At 39.4% G+C, this 24,897-nt stretch overlaps 1 protein-coding gene across 10 annotated transcripts in view; it reads left to right on the top strand.

Moving 5' to 3' along the window:
• LOC118678095 (cofilin-2) overlaps positions 1 to 24,897 on the top strand; it is a 156,329-nt gene that overhangs the window by 18,029 nt on the left and 113,403 nt on the right. For all 10 annotated transcript variants that reach the window (XR_004974750.1, XM_036353229.1, XM_036353151.1 and 7 more), the window contains 3 exons: positions 18,806 to 18,949; positions 23,168 to 23,269; positions 24,689 to 24,776. Coding sequence is in view for 9 of the 10 variants with exons in the window: in XM_036353229.1 (XP_036209122.1) it covers positions 18,806 to 18,949; positions 23,168 to 23,269; positions 24,689 to 24,776 (334 nt within the window). In the remaining variant the exon portion in view is untranslated. The remainder of the gene's footprint in view (positions 1 to 18,805; positions 18,950 to 23,167; positions 23,270 to 24,688; positions 24,777 to 24,897) is intronic.

Here is a 24,897-nt window from a genome sequence, read left to right on the forward strand (position 1 = left end):
TTGGAATATGTTTTATGGTTTTTGGTGATATACTTAGAAAACAGATTTTTGTGTTCGATCTATATTACCAAAAGAAATAATAGGATCATTTCTGGGGAGGACAGTTTTTTTCTTCTTATAGTCACTATTTTTATTTGACTTATGCCAGAAATGTTTTCTGAATTACAAATCATTGAGATGCATTAAACTTTAACATTAGGAATATAGCTTACATCTAAAAATGTATTGGTTCATTGTGTTTTATATAGTTTTTTTTTTAAATATACTTTATTGATTTTTTACAGAGAGGAAAGGAGAGGGATAGAGAGTTAGAAACATCGATGAGAGAGAAACATCGATCAGCTGCCTCCTGCACACTCCCTGCTGGGTATGTGCCCGCAACCAAGGTACATGCCCTTGATCAGAATCGAACCTGGGACCCTTTGAGTCCACAGGCCGATGCTCTGTCCATTGAGCCAAACCGGTTAGGCCTGTTTTTTTGTTGTTGTTGTTTTTTATAATACTTTAAAAATGGATTTCAGGTATTTGTAGCTGTTAACAGTAGTATACTAGGTTATATTGCAGAAATGGGAAATTTGAGAGTCACAATTATTCATCAGGAAACATACCTCTTCTTGCTTAAGAAGGCTTTAAATGATGAAGTATGAGAAATTAGTATTTTTCTGCAAACTTTTAAGGCTTAATTTTCATAATACACATTGACCATTCTTAATCTCTATGCAGGAAAGGAGAAATTGTGGAAGACTCCTTACTTTTTGCCTTTATCAGGAGCCTCAGGAAGTAATATTATGAATCTAGCCATCTTGGCTCTCAGCTCAGGCCTAGATAGTTCTGATTGCTCTGATATTGTGTTTCACATGTTGCTTAGTGATTGTAAGTATCACTTATAGGCTAGACACTGGTTTGGTACTGGGGATACAAAAAGGATTAAAATGCCCTTTAAGATTCAATTAAGAAAGAGACAGCCATTTCAACTTGCCAAGTATTAAAATTAATGTATGAATGAAGTAATTCAGGAGCATCCAGGTTCAGAATGCCACAAAGGCTAGGTCTGGGTTCCCTGCTCTCATGCTAACACTAGATATTTTAGTTTTTTAGTCTTTGCCAGATCTGATGATATCTCAGTGTCTGTTTGTTCAGGTTCTTTGCCCATTTTTCTTTTGGCTTGATTGTCTTCAGTAGATTTGTGAGAGCTATTTATTAAATACTAGGCATATTATACTTCTGTCTTACTGTTGCAAATATTTTGCCATTTCACTTTTTGTTTTTTCTTAACGATGCAGTTAGTACAAATTTTTAAAAATGTGTATGAACAATATAATATAATTAAAAAATAAAGAATAAAAGTGCAATCAATAGTTATGCCCTTGGCTTTAATATAATATTTTTATCTTTGATTTTTGTTTATAGTTTGGGAAAAGTTATAAATTTCTAATTTTATGGGAGGCAGAATAGTGTGATAGTGAAGGATCTAGGCTTTGGAGTCAGACTGCCTTTTTGAACAATTGACATCCTTTCAGGTTATTATGAGACTATGTTGGGGGGTATACATTTTGAATTGCTACATAAATAGAATATAGTAGTAGCATTTTACCATGGGGGTGGGGTGGGATGATAAGGCTGCAATTGGCCAAATAGGCTTATATGGAAGTTAATATTTTTCTTCTATTACTCATTAGCTTTTCTATTAAAATTTTGTTATAATTAAGCTTCAAGCCTGACTTAAGATTTCTGCTACTTTAAATCTTGAGTTTCTGAGTACACCCTTTGTTTTTCCCTTTTCACTTAAATCTCAGTTAAAATAATTTTAATATGTAAACTTGCCTAATGACTAGATTTCCTTTTGGTTGGAATGGTGCCTCCACCACCTACTTACCACCTGCATAACTTTTGGGAAAATATTTAACATCACTCATCTCTCTTTTGCATACTTAGTAGAATTATTGTGAAGATAAACTGAGATGCTGTATGTGAAGTGCCAGGCACATAGCAAGTGCTCAATAAATAAGTTAAAAAGTTAATCTTTTTCCATTTTGATTTTTGAGTTCTCTGTCATGCTTATAAACTCTTATTCAATTTGTATTTTCTGGGATTTCTATTTGGGTTTTTGTTTTTATAAATTGGGTTGTAGGGTGGTGGTCTAAGCTGTTTAGAAAGCCCAGGGCCTTATCAAGTCAGTGACCATTCCTATGTTTCTGGCACCTTTAAATAGTGCTGTTCTGTCCTGTGGGGACAGCTTTTAAGATGACTCTTGTAATGTGTTCTCTTGCTTCCACGTGTAGTGGTGAGAGTGTCTGTCCACTTTAATAAACCATAGTCAATAGTCCTGATTTCATTATTATACTAGAGGCCCAGTGCACGAAATTTGTGCACTGAGGGGGGGGGTCCCTTAGACCGGCCTGCGCACTCTTGCAGTCCAGGACCCCTCCCTCCTTACTGCCCGCCTGTGATGGAGGCAGGAGAGGCTCCTGCCACCGCCACTGCGTTCACCAGCCATGAGCTAGCTCCTGGCTAAGCAGTGCTCCCCCTGTGGGAGCGCACTGACCACCAGGGGACAGCTACTGTGTTAGCATCTGCCCCCTGGTGGTCAGTGCGCATCATAGCGACCGGTTGTTCCAGCGGTCGTTCCGCTGTTCCATCTATTTGCATATTAGGGTTTCATTATATAGGAGAGGATTAGTGACTTTCCTTGCTGTTTTCCATGGAGATGTTTTAAGGGATAATATATTAGGTACAGGCCATCTTAAATCTCCAAGCTGCTGCAACCCAGTAAAATAAAGATCTTTGTAAATTAATATTAGAAAAGGGAAAAAAACTCCTATTACATTAATATGAGCAAATGAGTTGGCATGATGTTTTTCATTTGGACTGTGTTCTAGACCCCCAAGAATACATGTCCCTTCTGGCATCACATCTACTTGTGTAACTTTTGGTATTGAATTCAATTTTTGGATGATGGAAGTGGTAAGATCCTGGCATCCTCAAAGAGGGGCTAGGATAAGTCCAGCTTCTGTGTTGAGAGAAAATCCAGGTTGACTTTCCTAAGTATTCTGTTGTTGTTTTTTCATCCTCACCTGAGGATACATTTATTGATTTTAGAGAGCGAGAGAAACATCGATTAGTTGCCTCCTATTTATGTCTCGGCCGGGGTTTGAACCTGCAACCCAGGTATTTGCCCTGATTTAGAATTGAACCCACAGCCTTTTGCTGTATGAAACCACTCTCCAACCAACTGAGCCCCCCCGCCCAAGGCATTCCTGTTGATTTTTATTTGTAGACTTCTTTGGCCTTTCTTCCTTGCTGTGGCATGAGGTTTATTGGTAGGGGGCTTATTTAGAGAAATAAATGAATTTCTGCCCGTAACTGAGAAAGAGCAGGCATTTACGTGAGGTCCATTAGTATAAGGTATCTGTGCTCCCACTCCCACCTTTCATTCTTCATCCTTTCTCCACAGAATGTGAAGTTTCAAGAATTTGCTTACATGGTGCACACATTTTCATCACTCTCTGCTTTTTGTTATTGTTGTTAAATGAGCGTTATTGAGATATAATTCATACACCATAAAACTTGCCCATTTAAAAGTGCAATTCAGTGGGTTTTTGTATATTCACAAAGTTATGAGGCTATCACCACTACCTAATTACGGAATATTTTCATCACCCCAAGAAGTCCTGTGTTAGCAGACACGACCAACTACCCTCTCCCCTCAGCCCATGGCAACCACTAATCTATATTTTCTGTCTCTGGATTTGCTTGTACTGGACATCCTATATAATAAAGAGGTAATATGCATATTAACCCTCATGCCCTCGAAAGATGGCTGCCTATGACCAGGCCGGCAGGGGGGTTAGTGAGGGACGACCAAACGACTGAACAAGCAGGCTGCGTGGGGCAACCAAGCCGGCAGGAGGGCCATGAGGGGTGACCAGGCCGGTGCGGGGGGCAGTTGGGGGCGACCAGGCCGGCAGGGAGGGGGCAGTTAGAAGCGACCAGGCCGACGGGGTGGCAGTAAGAGGTGACCAGGCAGGCAGGCAGGTGAGCGATTAGGAGCCAGTGGTCCAGGATAGTGAGAGGGATGTCCAGCTGCTGGTTTAGGCCCGATCCCTGGGCAGTCAGACATCCCACAAGGGGTTCTGGATTGGAGAGGGTGCAGGCTGGGCTGAGGGGACCCCCCCCTCCCATGCATGAATTTTGTGCACCGGGCCTCTAGTCTCATATAAATAGAATCATAATATGTATCCTTCTGTGTGGTTTCTTTCATTTACTGTAATGTTTTCAAGGTTCATCCACATTGTAGATCTATCAGTGTCTTATTTCTTTTTATTGATAAACTAGAGGCCCAGTGCATGAAATTCATGCATGAGGGTGTCCCTCAGCCCAGCCTGCACCCTCTTTAATCCGAGATCCCTCTCGCAATCTGGGACCACTGGCTCCTAACTGCTCACCTGCCTGCCTGCCTGATTGCCCCTAACCACTCTGCCTGCCTGCCTGATTGCCCCTAACAGCCTCTGCCTGCTTGCCTGATGCCCCTAACTGCTCCCCTGTGGGCCTGATCGCCCCTAATCACTCTTCCCTGCCAACCTGATTGCCCTAATCGCCTCGGCCTCGGCCTCTGCTCTGAGCTTTGTCCAGAAGGATGTCTGGAAGACATCTGGTCTATCCGGTCTAATTAGCATATTACCCTTTTATTAGTATAGATTCTGCTATATGGATCTATTACATTTTGTTTATCTGTTCATCAATTCATGGACACTTTGGTTGTTTTCACTTTTGAGCTATTATAAATAACTAGAGTCCTGATGCATGAAAATCGTGCAAAAGTAGGCCTTCCTTCCCCTGGCTGCTGGCACTGGCTTCCCTATGGCACCCAGGACCCAGGCTTCCCTTGCAGCCCGGCTTCATCGGCAAGGTCGTCTGGAAGGACCTCCGGTCTAATTAGCATATCACGCTTTTATTATATAGGATGCTATTAAGAACATTCATGTACAAGTTTTTGTTTGAACTTATGTTTTCAGTTCTCTTGGGTCTAGTATTCTAATAATTGCTAAGTCATATGGTAACTGTGTTGGATGGAGGAACATCCAAGATGTTTTCTAAAGCAGCTGTGTCACTTTATATTCCCACTTGCAATGTATGAGAGTTCTAGTTTCTCCATTTCCTCACCAAGTCATATGTATGGACAATTTAGTATTGTCTGTCTTTTTTATTTTGCCATCCTAGTGGGTGTGAAGTGGTATCTCACTGTAGTTTTGATTTACATTTCCCCAATGACTAATTATGTTGAGTATCATTTCATGTGCTTATTGATCGTTTATATATCTTCTTTGGAGAAATGCCTATTCTGGTCCTTTGCCCGTTAAAAAAATATATCTTTTTATTGATTTCAGAGAGGAAGGGAGAGGGAGAGGGAGAGAGAGATAGAAACGTCAGTGATGACAGAGAATCATGGATCAGCTGCCTCCTGCATGCCTCCTACTGGGGATCAAGTCTACAACCCAGACATGTGCCCTGACTGGGAATCGAATCGTGACCTTCTGGTTCATAGGTCGATGCTCAACCACTGAGTCATGCTGGTCTGGCCCTTTCCCCTTTTAAAATGGGTTATTTATATTTTTATTACATAGTTGTAAGTGTTCCTTGTTTTTTGATACTAAGGAGCAGATACATGATTTATTCCATTCTTTGGAATTGCCTTTTCACTTTCTTGATAGTACCATTTGTAGTGCCATTTCCCTTTGCTTTTAACTTTCGTTTCTCCTTGTCACTAGCATCTACCTTTTGTTTCTATCTCTTTGGTAGTACTCATCAGTGGTCCTAAAGACTGCTTCATTCATTACCATGAGAGTTACAGGAAAGAACATGTTAAGTTACAAAGAAATGGAATAGTGGTTGAATTAGTATAGGTTCTTTGGATCTTCTTCTCTCAGTATTCTTTTCTTATTGTCTCATTACCTTTAGGTATTCCTCCCCATTTTCTTTTTCATCTCACAAGTATAGATTAAGTGCTTCCCTCCCCACCAAGACTTAATGATTTAAAATAAGCAATCAGTTAACAGATTCTTATAGAAGATCCTTTGTCATTGCTATGACAGAGGTAGTAAAGAGAACAACTGACTACTTGACTGAGTCAACAGTTTAGTTCTTTACCCTCCCCATCCTAATAAACACCCAGCATACCTGCCAATCATGCTGACATTAGTTCTCTGCTACTTCCTTAGAGCCTACAGGAGAAGTGAGAAGATGGGTGGCGGTCTTGTGAAAAGAATACTAAACTTGGAGTTAGGTTTATTAATTCTTAAATAGCTACCAGATGCTTTGTGTACACATTGTATTAGCAAGAGATAAGGCAAAAGTTTACTGTTTCATTTACAGATGAGGAAACAGAGATCTAAAGACGTTAAATATATTTTTTGGTAATTGTTCAATCTATATGTACTGATCTGCTATTTACTTGCACTGTTCTAGACACTGGAGATATAGCAGTGAACAAAAAGTCATGGAGCTTCTATTCCAGCTTTTTACAAGTAGTCAGGGGTAGGATTTAAATTCAGGTATGGCTGACTTACAAAATCATTTCTTTCAATTTATCAGTCTCCTTGGTTTTGGATTCTACCCTTTATGATTAGCTGTGTGGCTCTGAGCAAGAAATTTAAACCCTTTAAGCTTTAGTCTTTTTCATCTGTTAAATTGCCTCGTGGGATGAAATGAAATAATGATTGTGAATTTTTAAAAGCCAAATATTGTCATTTGATGTATATTGTAAGTATTTGAGTGTGTTTATTGAGGGCCATGCATTAGGGGTTTTTTTGTTTGTTTGGTTTGGTTTTTGTTTTGAGAGATGCCAGTAGTGATGTGGGGCTCTAATAGCTACCTAAGCCACTGTTGCTTGGAATCAAATTTCCCTGTTTGAAACTCTGAAAGGAAACCCACAGTTAACAATTTCAGTGTCTTTGAAAGATACAATTGTTTTTGAAGACATTCATCCCACATTTGTATATGATCTTCTGAAAAACACTACACAAGCAGATTTTAAGGCATCGAAGTTTCATTTCACTTTATAATTTTTAAAAAATATTTTTATTGATTTCAGAGAGGAATGGAGAAAGAGAGAGAGAGAGAAACATCAGTGATGAGAGTCATTGATCAACTGCCTCTTGCACGCCCCACGCTGGGCATGTGTCCTGACAGGGAGTTGAACTGTGACCTCCCGGTTCATAGGTAGATGCTCAACCACTGAGCCAGGCCGGCTGGGCTATCATTTCTTTTTAACAAGCCTGACATATCATTGTTTAGTGAAGGATTGGGAGGTTGGTGAGCTAGAGAACTCAGATGTTTGCATGATAATAAACCCATCTTCTGTCACCTACTGTGGAATTGGAGAGTTAAATTAGAAGAAAAGGAGGTAGAAATTGCACAACAAGTAAACATTTTGGACTGTTGAGTTATTCATTCTCAAGATAGGAGTAGAGTTTGAGAGAACCTGAAAAACTGAGTCAAAATATAATTTTGTATTTAGTAAATTTTTGTAAAAATTAAAGAATTTTGGGCAGCTTGCTTTCAGACATTTTACAAGCACAGTCAAGATATTCTGGGAGCTGAAAGAATTTATGCGGATTTGAAACAACAGGTGTGAGAAGGTACTTCTAAAAGTTGGTATACTGGCAGCAGCAAGAAGTGGCACCTAATAGCAAAGCAGGAGGTGGAATAAACATTTACTAAGAAGTATACTGGCCTGGCTCAGAATATAATTTGGTAGCATTAGAGATGTTGCAGAATTGAAACTATGCTTTTAAATTACAATTTTATTTTAATTCTCAGATATTAATAGCTGACCCAAAATTTTTAAAAAGTTATATACTCCTTGGTATTTACCTAAAGGAGTTGGAAACTTATGACTGCACAAAACCTGAATACAAATGTTTATAGCTGCTTTATTAATAATTGCCAAAACAGAAGCAACCAGAAGTCCTTTAGTAAGTGAATGAATAAATAAACTGTGGTACATCTAGACTAGGGGCAGGGAACCTTTTTTCTGCCTATGGCCATTTGGATATTTATAACATCCTTCGAGAGCCATACAAAATTATCATCTTAAAAATTAGCCTGCTATATTTGATCAGACATTTAATTAACTCGCCCCTAAAGCCTTGGCATGGCCAGACCAAATAATTTCTTGGGCCTTATACGGCTCGCAGGCCAGACGTTCCCCACCCCTGGTCTAGACAAAGATTTGTTTAGAAAAGAAATGAGCTATCAAGCCATGAAAAGACATGGAGGAACCTTAAATGGATATTATTAAGTAAAAGAAGCCAATCCGAAAAGGTATATGTGGTATGATTCCAACTATGACATTCTAAAAAAGGCAAAACTGTGGAGACATTAAAAAGATCTGTGGTTGCCAGGGTTGATAGAGATGAATTGGTGGAGCACAGAGATGTTTAAGGCAGTGAAAATACTCTGTCTGGTACTATAATGATGGATACATGTTAATACATTTGTCCAAACCCATAGAGTGTACACCAAGAGTGAACCTTATGTAAACTATGGATTTTAGTAATGATGATGTGTTAATGTAGGTTCATCAGTTATAACAAATGTTCCACCCTAGTGGGGGATATTGATAATCAGAGAGGCTATGCATGTGTGGGGGCAGAGAATATATGTCTTCCTTCCAGATTTGCTGTGAGCCTAAAACTGCTCTATAAAACTAAAGTCTTTAAATTAAAAAAAAAAAGTGCGCTCTGCTTATTAAGACGGTAGTTTATATGTTTTTTAAATCTGCTTTTTTTCCTATAAAGATTCATACGTATCAGAGAAAAGTACAAAAGGTGAAGGCACTTTTCCCAATGTGGGTTAAATCAGTAAAATAGCAGAATTGGATTTATATCAAAGAGTTTCATTTGTAGCTAGGTTTTCCCAAATATTATCCCAATACTATTTATATTTAAAATTTATGAAATGTTATCTAGTCAAGAAAAGGTTAAAAGATCACTGTTCAATATTGTTTTTAGAACTGCCTTGTAAAATAAAGATTGTAGATACTTTTTAATCTTACAGACTGATACCAGTTTTGGCTTCAAATAATGACTAATCAGTGCTCTTAACTATTGAACAATTAAAGTATATTTCCTGTGGCTATGTTGCATTGGGGGATTGCTTCAAGCACTTTAGTCTAATGAAGTAAGAGAAAATTAGCATAGCCTATCATACAGAGAGTAGGCATTTAATATATATTAGAATTGGAAATGAGAAAATGGACTTTTTATCTTTAGGCTCTTTTTATATTACTAACCTAAATGGTATTAGTGAAACATAATTAATTAAAATGCATTCATATTTAGGACAAAGAGAAATACTAAATATATTGAGAAGATAGTAGGAACAAAAGATATGTGAAGAAGAAATAATTATTTTTACTTAAACATACATGCTTGGGTGCCAATGACTGAGGGCAGGGAATTAATCAAAGAAAAATTTTTGGAAAAGAGTTATTTGACTAGAATTTGAAGGCAGAGAAAAATATAAATTAGTAGAAAGGATTAAAGGCGAAAGGCTTCTTATTTAGGTGCAAAGATCATAATTTTTATCAACATAAATTTATTATAGCTCTATTTCAGAAAGAAGGCTTTCTGTTGGTCAGCTTACACTACTGACCTTTTAAGGTCAAAATTTCTGTTCTCAGCCAAGGAGTCTGCTAAAAAAATCCCGAAATTGTTGTTTTTAATCTTTTGTTCCCAATGACCCTAGTATGTCAATGATACAATTTTTACTAGATACAAAAAGGAGGCTTTGGGGATAGCTAGAGTTTTTTGTTTTCTTTTGTTTTTGGAATTCTAAGTTAGAGTGATACCCATCTTTTTTAGATAGATATTAGATTTGTTGTATGTACCAAGACCCATACTTACCACCTAATTGACTCCTGGATTGCCATTGCAAGTTTAACAGTTACAATTTAGAATCCTTATTTACTTGCATAATAATATAAATTGGGAAGCCATCCTGGGAAACCTTTTTTATACCATAAAAATCTTGATTTGTTAATTGTATATATAATAATTTCTTCTGATGTATAGAAATCATCTGACTTTATTTGGCTTGACCAACTCAGGTTGTAAGAGAGAGAATACCTGTCTATTGAACTCCCTTAATGAAAAATGGGTATTTTAAGATGAATTTTTTTAATGTTTATATTTGAGATGAAAAAAACTGGAGAATAGAACTCCCTTTACGTAGATTTTGCATTACACAGAACTCTGGCTATTGTTCAGGTAAGGGTAGAAGACCAGTCTATACTTCAGTGAGATCCAACAAGTGGACCTACTTCAATTTGCCATCTCATATGTGTTAATGTCTTCAGAAAAGCAATAAATGTTTTTCTTTTAGGTTAAACAATCATTTTTTTTTAATTAAATCTTTATTGTTCAGATTATTACATTTGTTCCTCTTTTTCCCCCCCCATAACTCCCCTCCTCCCAGTTCCCGCCCCACCCTCCGCCCTCACTCCCCACCCACTGTCCTCATCCATAGGTGCACGATTTTTGTCCAGTCTCTTCCCGCATCTCCCACACCCCTTTCCCCCCAAGAATAGTCAGTCCATTCCCTTTCTATGTCCCTGATTCTATTATAATCAACAGTTCATTCTGTTCATCAGATTATTTATTCACTTGATTCTTAGATTCACTTGTTGATAGATGCATGTTTGTTGTTCATAATTTGTATCTTTACCTTTTTCTTCCTCTTCCTCTTCTTAAAGGATACCTTTCAGCATTTCATATAATCCTGGTTTGGTGGTGATGAACTCCTTTAGCTTTTCCTTATCTGTGAAGCTCTTTATCTGACCTTCAATTCTGAATGATAGCTTTGCTGGATAAAGTAATCTTGGTTGTAGGTTCTTGGTATTCATCACTTTGAATATTTCTTGCCACTCCCTTCTGGCCTGCAAAGTTTCTGTTGAGAAATCAGCTGACAGTCGTATGGGTATTCCCTTGTAGGTAACTGAGTTTCTTTCTCTTGCTGTTTTTAAGATTCTCTCTTTATCTTTTGCTCTTGGCATTTTAATTATGATGTGTCTTGGTGTGGTCCTCTTTGGATTCCTTTTGTTTGGGGTTCTCCGCGCTTCTTGGACCTGTAAGTCCATTTCTTTCACCAGGTGGGGGAAGTTTTCTGTCATTATTTCTTCAAATAGGTTTTCAATATCTTGGTCTCTCTCATCTTCTGGCACCCCTATAATTCTGATGTTGGTACGCTTGAAGCTGTCCCAGGGGCTCCTTACACTATCCTCGCATTTTTGGATTCTTTTTTCATTTTGCTTTTCTGGTTGGGTGTTTTTGCTTCCTCGCATTTCAAATCATTGACTTGATTCTTGCGCTCCTCTGGTCTGTTGTCAGGAGTCTGTATAATATTCGTTATTTCAGTCCGTGTATGCTTAATTTCTAGTTGGTTCCCCAATATAACATCAAGGGTCTCATTAGTTTTCTTGTAGATCTCATTAAGTTTATTGGCGGCTTCTAAACAGTTCTTGAGAGACCTTAAAAGTGTGGTTCTGAACTCTATATCTTCCATTGACAATTTTGTCCTGTTTCTTTGTCTCCGCATTTTGTTATGCTTCCTTGGTGCACCCCCTAGTGGTCTTTGTTCGCAGTCTTATAGTTAAATCTTGATTGTTGTAGCTAATTCCAGGGAGGGTTTGACCTCCAGGGCAAGTAGCTATGAGAATCAGCTGTGTCAGCAGTGAGAGAACTTCTGCCCTCTAGGGAGGTGCTAATCTGGTGTTTGCCTGAGGCTATCCGGCAAAAGCCTCTGTGCAGGGCTTGGGCGGGGCGGGTCGCACAGGATCAACTGGGTGGGCCGGAGAGAGCAGTTATGGCGGCTCTCAGTCCTGTCCCCAGGGGCTCTGCCTCTCTGAGTCCCAGCACCCGCTGCAAAGCTCAGAGAGAAAGCTGCACTCGCTCTGACCGAAGCCAGACAGTCCCGCTTCTCCCGTTTGAGTCTGGGTCCCCAAAGACTCGCCGGGATCTGGAGCTCAGAGTCTGCGGCTCCCTCCCGATTGAAAACGCCAACCGCGCCCTCCGCCGCCAGCCCGCTCAGCGCACTCCGCACCTCAGAATTTGACTTCAGCACTGCGCCTCCTCTGAGTGTCCGTATGCGTTTCTCTTTCCTCCTAGTTGTAGGACTTCCACTCAGCCAGCATTCCTGTGGTTCTGGGTGATGTCCCTTCCGTCTTTTAGGTTCACTTTTGAAGTAGTTGTTCAAAGCAGCAAACTCCGGCGTTAACCTATGCCGCCATCTTGGTTCTCCGCATATTTTAAATTAAGGAGAAAATACGTGCAAATTTATGCCAAAGCATTTGAAAATCGAGAGGAACTGGGTAATTTTCGGTTGAGAGCTTTGGAGTCAGGAATCCTCCTTCCACCACCCTGAGCTCTGGGGCCTTAGGCAGGTGACTCAGCATCTCTGGGCAGCGATTTCCTCATCCACACCAGCACCTGGGCTTCTTTTCAGGCTTTCAAATGTAGTCTTGTAGGGATACAGGTTAAACAATCATTTAAATAACTTACATTTTGTAGGCCTTTATTCTAAATAGTCTAAACTAATCTTTATTAAAGTACATTACTTTCTTATGATAAAAGTCACCCTTTTTAATGTGTATAGTTCTTGACATTTACACCTACAGTCACATAACCCATCATAATAAGACATAGAAGAACATTTTTATTACCCCCAAAATTGCTTTGTTCCCCTTTGTAGTCCACCCTTGCCCCTGCCTCCTATCCTCTAGCAACCACTGATCTGTTTTCTGTCCTTATAATTTTATCCTTTACAAAATATAAATATAAATGGAATCTTGGGTCTATTTCTGGACTCTGTTCTCTTCCATTTATCTGTATGGCTATCTTTTTGCCAATACTACAGAGTCATTATTTACTATAGCTTTTTAGTAATACATATAGAATACTTTATTTTCCTCATGTATTGATTTTTCCCATGATATGAAATAAGTTAGTTCTTAAGTTACTGTAGCTCTATGAGCCTCACTAGGGTCATAGACTATTCCCTTCAATGGACTGTCAAACCATTTTAGGCATCACATCAACCATGCCTGCACCCAGAGTAGGCTTATTTACTTTGTTTTTTCCTTGTGACCATCATTACAACTTAGGGGACTCACCTAGGCCCTGACAAGGAAAACCATCTCTTTTTCTAACTTGAAGAACCTTGTCAAAGGTTCACTGAAAAGCTTTCTCGTAGAACCCTGAGCAATACCGTCCTTGGAAGTGATACCCAGGCGCTTCAAAAGTGGGTCCATTTGATTCCTTGCATATGTTTGTGAAGTTCATATCACTAATTACAGATTCTTTTTATCATTAGAATACATAATTACCTAACAAGTTTTGATATAATTTCCTGTAATTGTTCCTCTTTAGAAACACTGGTTTAGTTCTATCAGCCAGGAGTGAAAGTCAGCCTCCAGTTCTTTTGACACTATTTCCATTTGCTACCAATATAGACTTGGTAACTAAGCCTGATTAAGCTCCACTTTAAGGACAAAAAATTTTCTTTTTTTTTAAAATAACATAATGTAAAATTTACCATTGTGACCATTTTAAGTGTATAATTCAGTGGCATTAAGTACATTCACAGTGTTCTGTGACCATCATTACTATTTCCAGAACTTCATCATCCCAAGCAGAAACTCTGTACCCATTAAGCAATAACTTACCATTTTTCCCTCATTCCAGCACCTGTTAACTTTTATTCTACTTTCTGTTTCTATGAATTTGTCTATTCTAGATACTTAAGATAAGTGGATTCATACAACATATGTTCTTTTGTGTTTGGCTTATTTCAATGACCATAATGTTTTCAAGCTTCATCCATGTTGTAGCATGTATTATTAGCCTTTTATGGCTGAATAATATTCCACGGTATGTATACATACCACATTTTATTTATCTGTTGATGGGCACTTGAGTTGTTTCCAACTTTTTGGCTATCCTCCTATATAATAAAAGGCTAATATGCAAATCGACCAAACAGTGGAACAACCAGTCGCTATGATGCACACTGACCACCAGGGGGAAGATGCTCAATGCAGGAGCTGCCCCTGGTGGTCAGTGCACTCCCACAGGGGAAGTTCCGCTCGGCCAGAAGCCCTGAGTTGGGCTCACAGCTGTCAAGCACAGCAGCAGTGGCGGCAGCCTCTCCTGCCTCTGCAGCAGTGCTAAGGATGTCTGACTGCTCCCCAGGAGGAGCGGGCCTAAGCCAGCAGTCAGACATCCCCCAAGGCTCCCAGACTGCGAGAAGGCACAGGCTGAGCTGAGGGACACCCACAAGTGCACAAATTTTGTGCACAAGGCCTCTAGTTGTGAATAATGCTGTTATGAACATTGGTGTACAAGTATCTTTTGAATTCCCCTTTCCAGTTCTTATGGTCATATACCTAGAAGTGGAATAGCCAGGTCATATGATAATTCTATGTTTAATCTTTTTAGGAACCGCCATATTGTTTTCCACAGTGCTGCACCATTTTACATCCCCATGAGTAGTGCACAAGGATTACAGTTTCTCTACATCCTTACCCACACTTAATCATTTTTCCTTTTTTTTAAATATATTTTTATTTCAGAGAGGAAGGGAAAGGGAGAGAGAGATAGAAATATCAATAATGAAAGGGAATCATTGATTAGCTGCCTCCTGCACGCCCCCTACTGAGGATCGAGCCTGCAACCCGAGCATGTGCCCTTGATCAGAATCGAACCTGGGACCCTTCAGTCCACAGGCCAGCGCTCTATCCACTGAGCCAAACCAACCAGGGCCCTTTTCCTTTTTTTTTTCTTCTTTTAATAGCCATGATAGTGGGTATGAAATAGTATCTCACTGCAGTTTTGATTTTGTATTCCCAGTATGACTAAGATCCTGAACATCTTTTAATGTATTTATTGCCCTTTGTATCTTTTGGGAGAAATGTCTGTTCAGGCCGAGCCAGTGTAGCTCAGTGGTTGAGCGTCAACCCATGCACCAAGAGGTCACTAATTTAGTTCCTGGTCAGGGCACATGCTTGGGTTGCCGGCTCGATCCCCAGTCGGGAGCAAGTAGGAGGCAAGCTGATCAATGATTCTCATCATTGATGTTTCTCTCTCTCTCTCCCTGTCCCTTCCTCTCTCTCTAAAAATCAATAAAAACATTTTTAAAAAAGAAAATAAATGTTTGTTCGGGTTCTTTGCCCATTTTTGAGTTGGATTGTGTGTTTTCTGTAGAGTTATAAGAGTTCTCTACATGTTCTGCCATGTCTTTGTCTTATTTGTGAATCAGGGTAATGTTAGTCTTTAAGAATGAGTTAAGAAGGGTTCTCTCCTCTTCAGTATTTTGGAAGATTTTGGGAAGAATTGGTATTGATTGTCTAAATACTTGGTAATTTTACCAGTAAAGCCATATGGTCCTGGTCCTGGGCTTTTTTTTTTTTTTTTTTAAGAGAGAGCTTAAGGGAGGGGAAGGAAGGAGGGAGACAGAGAGAGAGCAATGTAAGAGCGAAACATTCATCTGCTACCTCTTGTAAGCGCCTTGACCAGGGGTTGAACACGCAGTCTAGGTATGTGTCCTGACTAGGGATCAAACCCCCAACCTTTCGGTGTATGGGTTGACACTCCAACCCACTGAGCTACATCAGGCAGAGCCTAGGCTTTTTAAAAACATTTTATTGGGAGGTTTTAGATTACTGATTCAATATACTTGCTAGTTATAGATCTCTTTAGATTATCTATTTCTTTTTGAGTCAATTATGATAGTTTGTGTGTTTCTAAGAATTTGTCCATTTCACCTAGGTTATCCAATTTATCAGCATATAATGGTTCATAGTATTTTCTTGTAATCTTTCTTATTTCTGTAAAATCAATAGGAGTGTTCCCACTTTCACTACTGCTGTTAATAATATGAGTCTCTCTTTCTTCGAAATTCTTTTTTAAGAGCAAATTATAAAGGAGCCATAAATGATACTTTTAATTTAACCTGTATAAGTCTCAGAGTGAGAGGAAATGAATGAAGGGCGAAGATAAGATGTTTTGAGTGCTTTGAATTCCACATGTCAACATTTTGTTGATTCTTAAATTTGGGTGCTGTAGAACCAGTTGCTTTCTTCTGTTTGGGTGTAGTGCAGAGTTCCTAATAGGAAATCCGTAGTCCTGATTCTCTCTGTACCTGACAGCAATATTAGATGTTGTAGAGGATATTAAAGGTTGTTCTCCTGAAGGAGAATAGAAGCGTATTCTACAATGTACAGAAATGAAAAGTGCTATTACCTTATTAAAATCCACCAGCTTCCCAAAATGAACCAACTCTAACAAACCAACTCTGTCTTTTTGAAATTGTATGATTCTGTTTATTTGGGCTGTGACAAAAATTCATTTTGAAAAAACATGCAAAAGGGTAAATTATCAGTTTATTGAATCAAAGGAAAGATTAACCAGCTAATCCTGACATGGTAAGGTGCAGCTACATCTAACGAAGAACAAGAATAAGAGAACTGATTACCTCTAGTAGTACCTTTGCCATCTCTCCTCTCTTCTTTGTAGGCTTTCTTTTCTCTCACTGCATACTGGCCCACTCCATGCGGCAGGGACCCTGGGTGCCAACAGGACCAGAAATTTATAGATTCCATGATAGCAGGGAAACTGATTTTTTACTTTCTAGTTTCCAGATTTTAAAATCTTAGAAAAGATGTACTGGCTTAGCTCAAGGTGCCCACCCAGTATCAACTAACTATGACCAGGGTCTTGTGGGAATATGACAGCTCTACTAGTAGCTACTATATGAAAGAAGGTGGGGTGTGGGAAAAATGAAGTTCTCAGGAGAATGGGGCTGGTGAAAGCCCACAATATTAGTATATTAAAACTTTTTTATGGCAGGAGATGACCAAATGAATGCTACAGTGAGCAAATTTTCTATTCTTGAGCTACTTTTTTCTCTAGAAAATAGAAATTTACCCATTGGTAATATACTAGTATATGTGCTTAAGATATTAATAAAACCTCTGGATTGCCTAAGAGTTGTAGAAGTGCCATAGATACAATTCCAGCAATGCACACGTTTTCTCTCTCTCCTTATTATAACCTGCTTTTACTTGTGACGGTATTTATTTAACAAGTTGAGATGTATTCCACATACCATAAAATTTACGCATTTAAAATGTATAGTTCAGTAGTTTTTATCATATTCATAGAATTGCACAGCCATCACTAGAAACTAATTTTAGAACATTTTCTATATCCCAAAAGGAAAGCCCAGGCCCATTAGCAGCCACTGCCCTTTGCTCTCATCTCTTACTCTTCCCTTTATTCCCCCAAGTTCCTGGCAACCACTCCTCTACTTCCTGTCTCAGTGGATTTGCCTATTCTGGTTTTATTTTGTTTGATTTTTCATATAAATGGGATCATGTACTATGTGTGGCCTTTTACATCTGTTTTCTTTCATTTGTCATACTGCTTTCAAGCTTTATCCATACTGTAGCATTTATCAGTACTTCATTTCTATATTTTTTCCATTGTATGGATATTCCACATTTTAATTATTTCAGTTGAAATTGGCACAGTAAAATAAGATTGAGGAATATTTTTATTGTGATAAATGGGTCTGAAACTGCAGTGCATAAAACCCAGATAGAGTGGGCAAAGGTAAGGGAAGCCAAAATAGGGGTAATAAAGTTAGTGAATAGGAAGCTTTCCCGAAATCAGAAATCACAACAAAAGTTTCAATAAGGCCCTGGCGGAATAGCTTTTGGTTAGAGCATCATCCAGATTTGCCAAGGTTGTGGGTTTAATCCCCAGTCAGGGCACAATTGACCAATCACTCTGGCCAGTTGCTCAATGGTTAGAGCATCGGCCGTTGGATCCAAGGGTCCAGGTTTGATTCCCAGTCAAGGGTACCTGGGTAGCAGGCCCAATCCCTGCCTGACCTGGGCAGTGTGCAGGAGGCAACCGATAGATGTGTTTCTCTCTCTCATTCTCTCACCTCCCTCCCTTCCACTCTCTCTAAAAAATATCCTTCAGTGAGGATTAGCCAAAAAAAAGAATCAACAAATGGATGCATATAAGTAAGTGGACCAACAAATCTTTCTCTCTCCCCCTCCCTCCCTTTCTCTTCCTTTATTCTCTCTCTAAAAATCAAAATGTTTAAAAAAATGTTACAGTGAGAATGAAAAAGATTGTGATCAGGAAATTTTCAGAATTTAAAATATTGGAGGCTTTGAAAAACTTTTAAGGCCCAAGCTGTACAATGAGATATTATGAATTTGATTTTCTAAATAGTAACTTTAGTTAAAAATAAAATTGCCAAGAATCTTGATAAATTGACCTTTGAAATAATTTTGTATTATTTTAAACTAGAGGCCCAGTGCATGAAATTCGTGCACTGGGGGATCCCTCAGCCCAGCCTGCACCCTCTCGCAGTCCGGGAGCCCTCGAGGGATGCCCAACTGACAGCTTAGGCCTGTGAGTCCGGCTTCTGGCACACTGACCACCAAGGGGCAGCTGCATTGAGTGTCTGCCTCCTGGTGGTCAGTGTGCATCATAGTGACCGGTCGTTCTGCCGTTGGGTCAGTTTTCACATTAGCCTTTTATTATATAGGATTATAGCCAACCGTTGCTTAAATTGAATGTTACAGATGTTCTTTTTTGTAAAATTGGTTACATCAATCAGTCATAGTTTCCATAAAACAAAATAACTTTTCAGTTCACAATAATTACATCATTTGAAATGTTTGATTTTAAAATGTCAAATTATTTGCATTTTTAAACGTATCATTTTCTTTCAGGTTACAGTGTAGGATTTTGGAAGTCCTCCCTCCGTCACATCAGAATGGTTTTTCTAATGGACATGTCAGTAGTGTAGATGGAGAAACTATTATTATCAGTGATAGTGATGATTCAGAAACACAAAGCAGTTCTTTTCAAAATGGGTAAGTGATTTTTATTCATTTTAAAATGTATATCAGATTGGCTAATGACATACCGTTGAAACAGTTTTTTCTTTCATCCCTCCCTTCTTCTTTTCTAATCATATTGTGGTATACTATTCAGCTAAATAATGTGTTTCCACAACATGTTAGAGTTTATAAAACTGAAACATAGTTAACTCTAGTTAGCAGCTTAAGAGCAATTGAAGCTCATCTCATTCAATTATATTTACACATTCCGCTTTTGTTTACTTGGGAAAATTCATTCTGTACTTTATTAGACTTACTCACTTTATGATACATGTGGTAAAGAAATTCTGTAACTTCCTGAAATGCATTCATTTGGCAGCCTTATTCTGCTGAGTGCCCTTAGAGAAAAAGCACACAAACACATCTAGATTAGCCCTCCCTGCAGGTAAATTTAAAATCTCTGCTGAGTCCTCAACTGATTAAGTGTCTAAGTGTTTTAGCTCAGTTCCCTCCTGTTCTCTACAACTACCTAATTCTTCACTGCTCCATTCTGTTCCCGCTCTACATTTTAGGAATCTCAGACGTAAAAACTCTTTCTTCAGCCTTTCTTATCTATTTCTTCCCTCTTTTCAGTGAATAGTACCATAATCAAATAAGAAACTGGAGGCCACTCTTAAATACTTCCTTTAACTCCTTTGCTCCTGAAAATGCTAGTGACAGGTTCTATCCCTCAAAACCTTGTAATTCAAGTTCTTGTTTTGTCTGACTCGAACTATTGTATCCATAGCTAGAATTTGAGCATTTACTGTGTCCTGGCACTGTGCAAAGTGCTTGATTTGCATGTTTGTCGGTTCTGAAAGAGTATTGTTATTTTTACTTAACAAGAATCTGAGCCTTAGAAAGGTTAATTGGCTTTGCACGAGGTCATCTAAATAATACATTGCCTGACAGAAAAAAACGATTTTGGGGTGAGTGAGTGAAACATGATATGGTCCTATATAAGTCTTTTGATACATCTCATTTTTTTCTTGAGTTGCTGTTAAGCAGAAAAAGAAATTAATAGATCACTTGTCTGTGTGTCTTATTGAATACATAGTTTGGTGTGCAACATTAGTGGATATTGTGGTAGTTAATGTATGTTCTTTAGCAACTCTGAAAGTAGTTCATGTGATTTTTTTTTTTACTATAGCAAAGATTGTAACCCTTAGATTTAGTTATATCCTATCTAATAAAAGAGAAACATGGTAATTAGTGTACGACCGCTACCCTTCCCATTGGCTAATCAGGGTGATATGCAAATTAACTGCCAGCCAAGATGGTGGCCGGCAGCCCGGCAGCTTGAAACTAACATGAGGCTTGCTTGCTTCAGTGACGGAGGAAACCAACGTTCCCCACCTGCCTTGCCGGCCTCTGAGCCTGCAGTTTGAAGCATTGTAACAAATATACAAGCTAAACAAAACCCCAGAAACCTCCTTTCAGCGAGCCGGGATCTCAGAGCTGGAGTTATACATTGTTTCGATTATAGAACCAAACAAACCAGATACCTTCTTTCAGCAGCAGAGGCCTAAGAGCTGGAGCCAGAGCTAAAGCTGGCCCAGAATAAAAAAAAAGACAAAAAGGAGCAGTTGGGAGCTTCAGCCCTCAGCCCCTCACCCAGACTGGCCAGGCACCCCAGTGGGGACCCCCACCCTGAAGGGTATGTGACCAGCTGCAAACAGCCATCATCCCCTCACCCAGGATGGCCAGGGACCCCAGTTAGGACCCCCACCCTGATTCAGGACACCCTTCAGGGAAAACCAGCCAGCCCCACCCATGCACCAGGCCTCTATCCTATAGAGTAAAAGGGTAATATGCCTCCCAGCACTGGGATCAGCGGAGCCGAGAGGCCTCCCGGCACCGGGATCAGCGTGACAGGGGGCAGCGCCCAAACCCCCTGATCGCCCTGTGGCGCTGTGTGTGACGGGGGCGGGGCCACAACCTCCCTATCCGCCCTGCTCTGTTCCTGACGGGAAGGCGCCCCAACCTCCTGATCAGCCCTGCTCTGTGCCTGATACGGGGGAGCTCCCCAACCCCCTGATCGCCCTGCGGCTCTGTGTGTGACAGGGTGCGGCGCCCCAACCCCCTGATCGGCCCTGCTCCGTGTGTGACAGGGTGCGACGCCCCAACCCCCACCCCCCCACATGGGCCCTGCTCTGTGTGTGATGGGGTAGAGCCATAACCTCCCCATCGTCCCTGCCCTGAGTGTGACAGTGGCTGTGCCCCAACCCCCTGATCGGCCCTGCTCTGTGCACGACAGGGGGGAGCTCCCCAACCCCCCTGATGGGCCCTGCTCTGTGCGTGACAGGGGGGAGCTCCCCAACCCCCTGATTGACCCTGCTCTGTGCGTGACAGGGTAAGGAGCCCCAAACCCCCTGATGGGCCCTGCTCTGTGCGTGACAGGTGGCAGTGCCCCAACCCCCGGATTGGCCCTGCTCTGTGGGTGACAAGGGGTTGCCCCGCAACCTCCCCATCGACCCTGCCTTGAGTGTGACAGGGGGCGGTGCCCCAACACCCCTATCGGCCCTACCCTGAGCGTCACTGAGGGTGGCATCGCAATCTCCCGATCCGCCCTGCTCTGTGCATGACAGAGGGCGGCACCCCAACTCCCCAATCGGCCCTGCTCTGAGCCCGACCAGGGGCTGCACCTAGGGATTGGGCCTGCCCTCTGCCACCCGGGAGCAGGCCTAAGCCAGAAGGGCGTTATCTCCCGAGGGGTCCCAGACTGCGAGAGGGCACAGGCCAGGCTGAGGGACCCCCCCTTCTCCCCAAGTGCACAAATTTTTGTGCACCGGGCCTCTAGTATTAGATAAGTCTTGAACAGTTAAATACAGATTTTGTATGTAAAAGATATTTTTTAAATTGATGTTTAAATATGGTAAGCATTTGTTTATTTTTTTTCTTTTTAAAATAATTTATTTAAGATTATTTTATAGTAACTTTTAATATACTCTTCTAATTCTTTTACATGCTTTGAGATGAGGAATGTCTAGCTTCTTAGGTTTGGCACTCTCTTATTCGGTGCATTAATGTCCTTTCCCTTCTTTTTAGATTTGAATAAGAGCTACCTACATATTTTGTGGCTAATTTCTTACCTTGAGTACAAAGCAAATTAATTCTGAATCCCAATTAGTAAGTGAATATTTTGCCTGTTATATGTAGCATTTAGAGGAGTATTTCTATTGGTCAATCTCACTTGTGCCACTTATAACAAGCTCATTACAAAGTGTAACTGGATTTAGCCATAGGAATAGACACTTGATATAGGAAAAATGAGTAAGCTAGTCTATTATTTAGTCATAGATATTTTTAACCAGTTTGTGATTCTCAAAGAATCTGAGCTTTCATTATACATCAACATCATAAAATGCCAGGTTGTTTATAGATTGTTACTGCTGTATCCTGAGATATCAGGAAGGGTGAAACATAGACATCTGTGGACCTTTACTCTGTTGAGCTATTTCTTTTTGTTGTTGTTGTTAATCCTCACCTAAGGATATTTTTCCATTGATTTTTAGAGAGAGTGGAAGGGAGGGAGGAAGAGAGAAAAAAGAAGAGAAAGAAACATCAGTGTGAGAGAGACACATTGATTAGTTGCCTCCCACACATGCCCAGATGGGGCCTGGAATTGAACCTGCAGCCCAGGTACTCGCCCTTGACCAGAATCGAACTGAAATCCTTTGGTGCTTGGGCCGATGCCTGACCACTGAGCGTCACCAGCCAGAGCAACTGTTGAGTTATTTCTATTAATTCCCTAACTTAAGTGATTTATTCTTGGTTGTTCCCTCCAAACAAAATGTAATCTGGATTTTCTTATGTTTTAGTAGGTGGCATTTTCCATGAGTTAAACTATGTAACAGCACCCACATATGTTGTCTTATTTATTTCTCAGACCCATTCTCTAAGGGTAGGTAGTCATATTCTTATATCATTGAGGAGAAATAGAAGTTAAGCCGATTCCGGTCAAGGGCATGTACCTTGGTTGCGGGCACATCCCCAGTAGGAGGTGTGCAGGAGGCAGCTGATCGATGTTTCTCTCTCGATGTTTCTGACTCTCTGTCCCTCTCCCTTCCTCTCTGTAAAAAAATCAATAAAATATATTTTAAAAAAATATTTTAGGTTCTGTTATAGTATGTTCTGAGGAACTAGATTTCTATTTAAAACCTCACCTTTCCAAATAAATTATTAACCAATTCATATCTCTACTCTTTTTAGGAAGAAACGAGATGCAATTGATCCCTTATTATTCAAGTACAAGGTGCAAGCCACTAAAAAAGAATTATTTGAGTGTGCTATTGTTAAAGCCACACAAATCAGGTAAAATTCAGTATCTTTTCTGTGCTGCTTTAAAGTAGTATAATTATGTTAGGTTAAGAAGATTTGATGTAAAACAACTTGAAAGTGGTTGCTTCTTTTTTTAAAAATAAATGTACATTTATATGCTCATAGGCTGATAACATGAATCTTAATGGACTCCATGAGCCCTTTATTTAGATTTGTAAATAGTCTTCACATCTAAGAAATTATGAAGGATGCTATTTATGAAGTACTTCTCATGAGAGAACTCAATTTTCAAAGCTGAGAAATTTGATGGTGCTTACAAATATGTCAGTCACATTTGTAATAATTTATTCATTAGATACAAGCATCTGATGAGTCTTTTCTCATTTCTTAAGAAAGTTAAATAATAAAAATTGAGTATCTTTAAAAATTCCTCTTTGAGACCTAATTAACAAAAAAGAGAGGTGATGAGTGGTTAACAAAAGAATCAGCACTGCCCATAGGGAAAATTCCTATTTTTGCCTGCTGAGGTTAGGCTCTTAGTCATCTGAATAAGTTGATATTATCAGCCTACTACCAACTCGCCACATAGGAGTCCATCTTGCATTTTGTTTGATGTAAAATGCTTTTACTTATTTTCTCATCCCTTTTGTCGCATATATACTCGTGTGTTTGAAGAAAAGTGATAATAATATTTTTGGGAGGGCCTTTAACTTAAAAACTTTTTAATAGTTTATTTATTCATAGAAGCTTTTAATGTGGCTTTTTCTTGAAAGGAAGACATTGAATTGAATTAAATCATTATTCCAGAAACTTTCCAGAAATTCTTCTGTGTCATTTTTTTTGTTGTTGTTGTGGTTTTTGTTACTGTTGTAGTAACTCTTTTTTAATTTGGGAGCAAGGGAGAATAAAAAATAGTATATTATTAGAATTTTAAAAATTCTAATTCTCTTTAATTCCAATCCCATGAATATGTTGGCTGCCATATGAAGTTTAAACACAAAATATTTTAGAATTTGATAAAACCCATGTCCTACTTTATTCACAATATCCATTTGAATGTTGATTTACCTAGTGTTACTGATAAAGACTACTGATTTTAATTTTTTAAAGAATTTTAATGGTAATAACTTGTAGGAATGATCATCTAATTTTATAAGATTTGGTTTTCTCTTCATAGTATATTTTCCTTGCGGTTTATTTCTAAGTGGTTCCTAAGCAATAAATGCATATACTATTTTAAGGGACTTTTATAATAGATCCAATCAAGTAGATGTTATAACATTCTACTAAGTACTTCTGTATAAAGTTTCTTGCTACTTCTACATAAATACTCTTAGAAAATTAAATGTCATTTTCCTAGTCTTGAAATTGAGGTTATGGATTTACAGAGATTATGAAGTTCGGATTGAATTCTTTGATCCTAACACTTTCCTCTCCTTTTTTCCCCATTAGCCGGAGAAAACACCTATTTTCTCGTGATAAACTAAAGCTTTTTCTAAAGCAACACTGTGAAACACAAGATGGAGTCATTAAAATTAAGGTAATTCAAACAGTGTAATTATTTGTTAGAAAGAAGAAAAAAGGAGAAATGGATAGTGTGATTTTTATATATATAGGCTAAGCAACCATCCAACCGGCCCATAGGTATGACACGCACTGAC

This window comes from Myotis myotis, unplaced genomic scaffold (genome assembly GCF_014108235.1).
Source record: "Myotis myotis isolate mMyoMyo1 unplaced genomic scaffold, mMyoMyo1.p scaffold_m19_p_1, whole genome shotgun sequence".
Lineage (NCBI taxonomy): Eukaryota > Metazoa > Chordata > Mammalia > Chiroptera > Vespertilionidae > Myotis > Myotis myotis.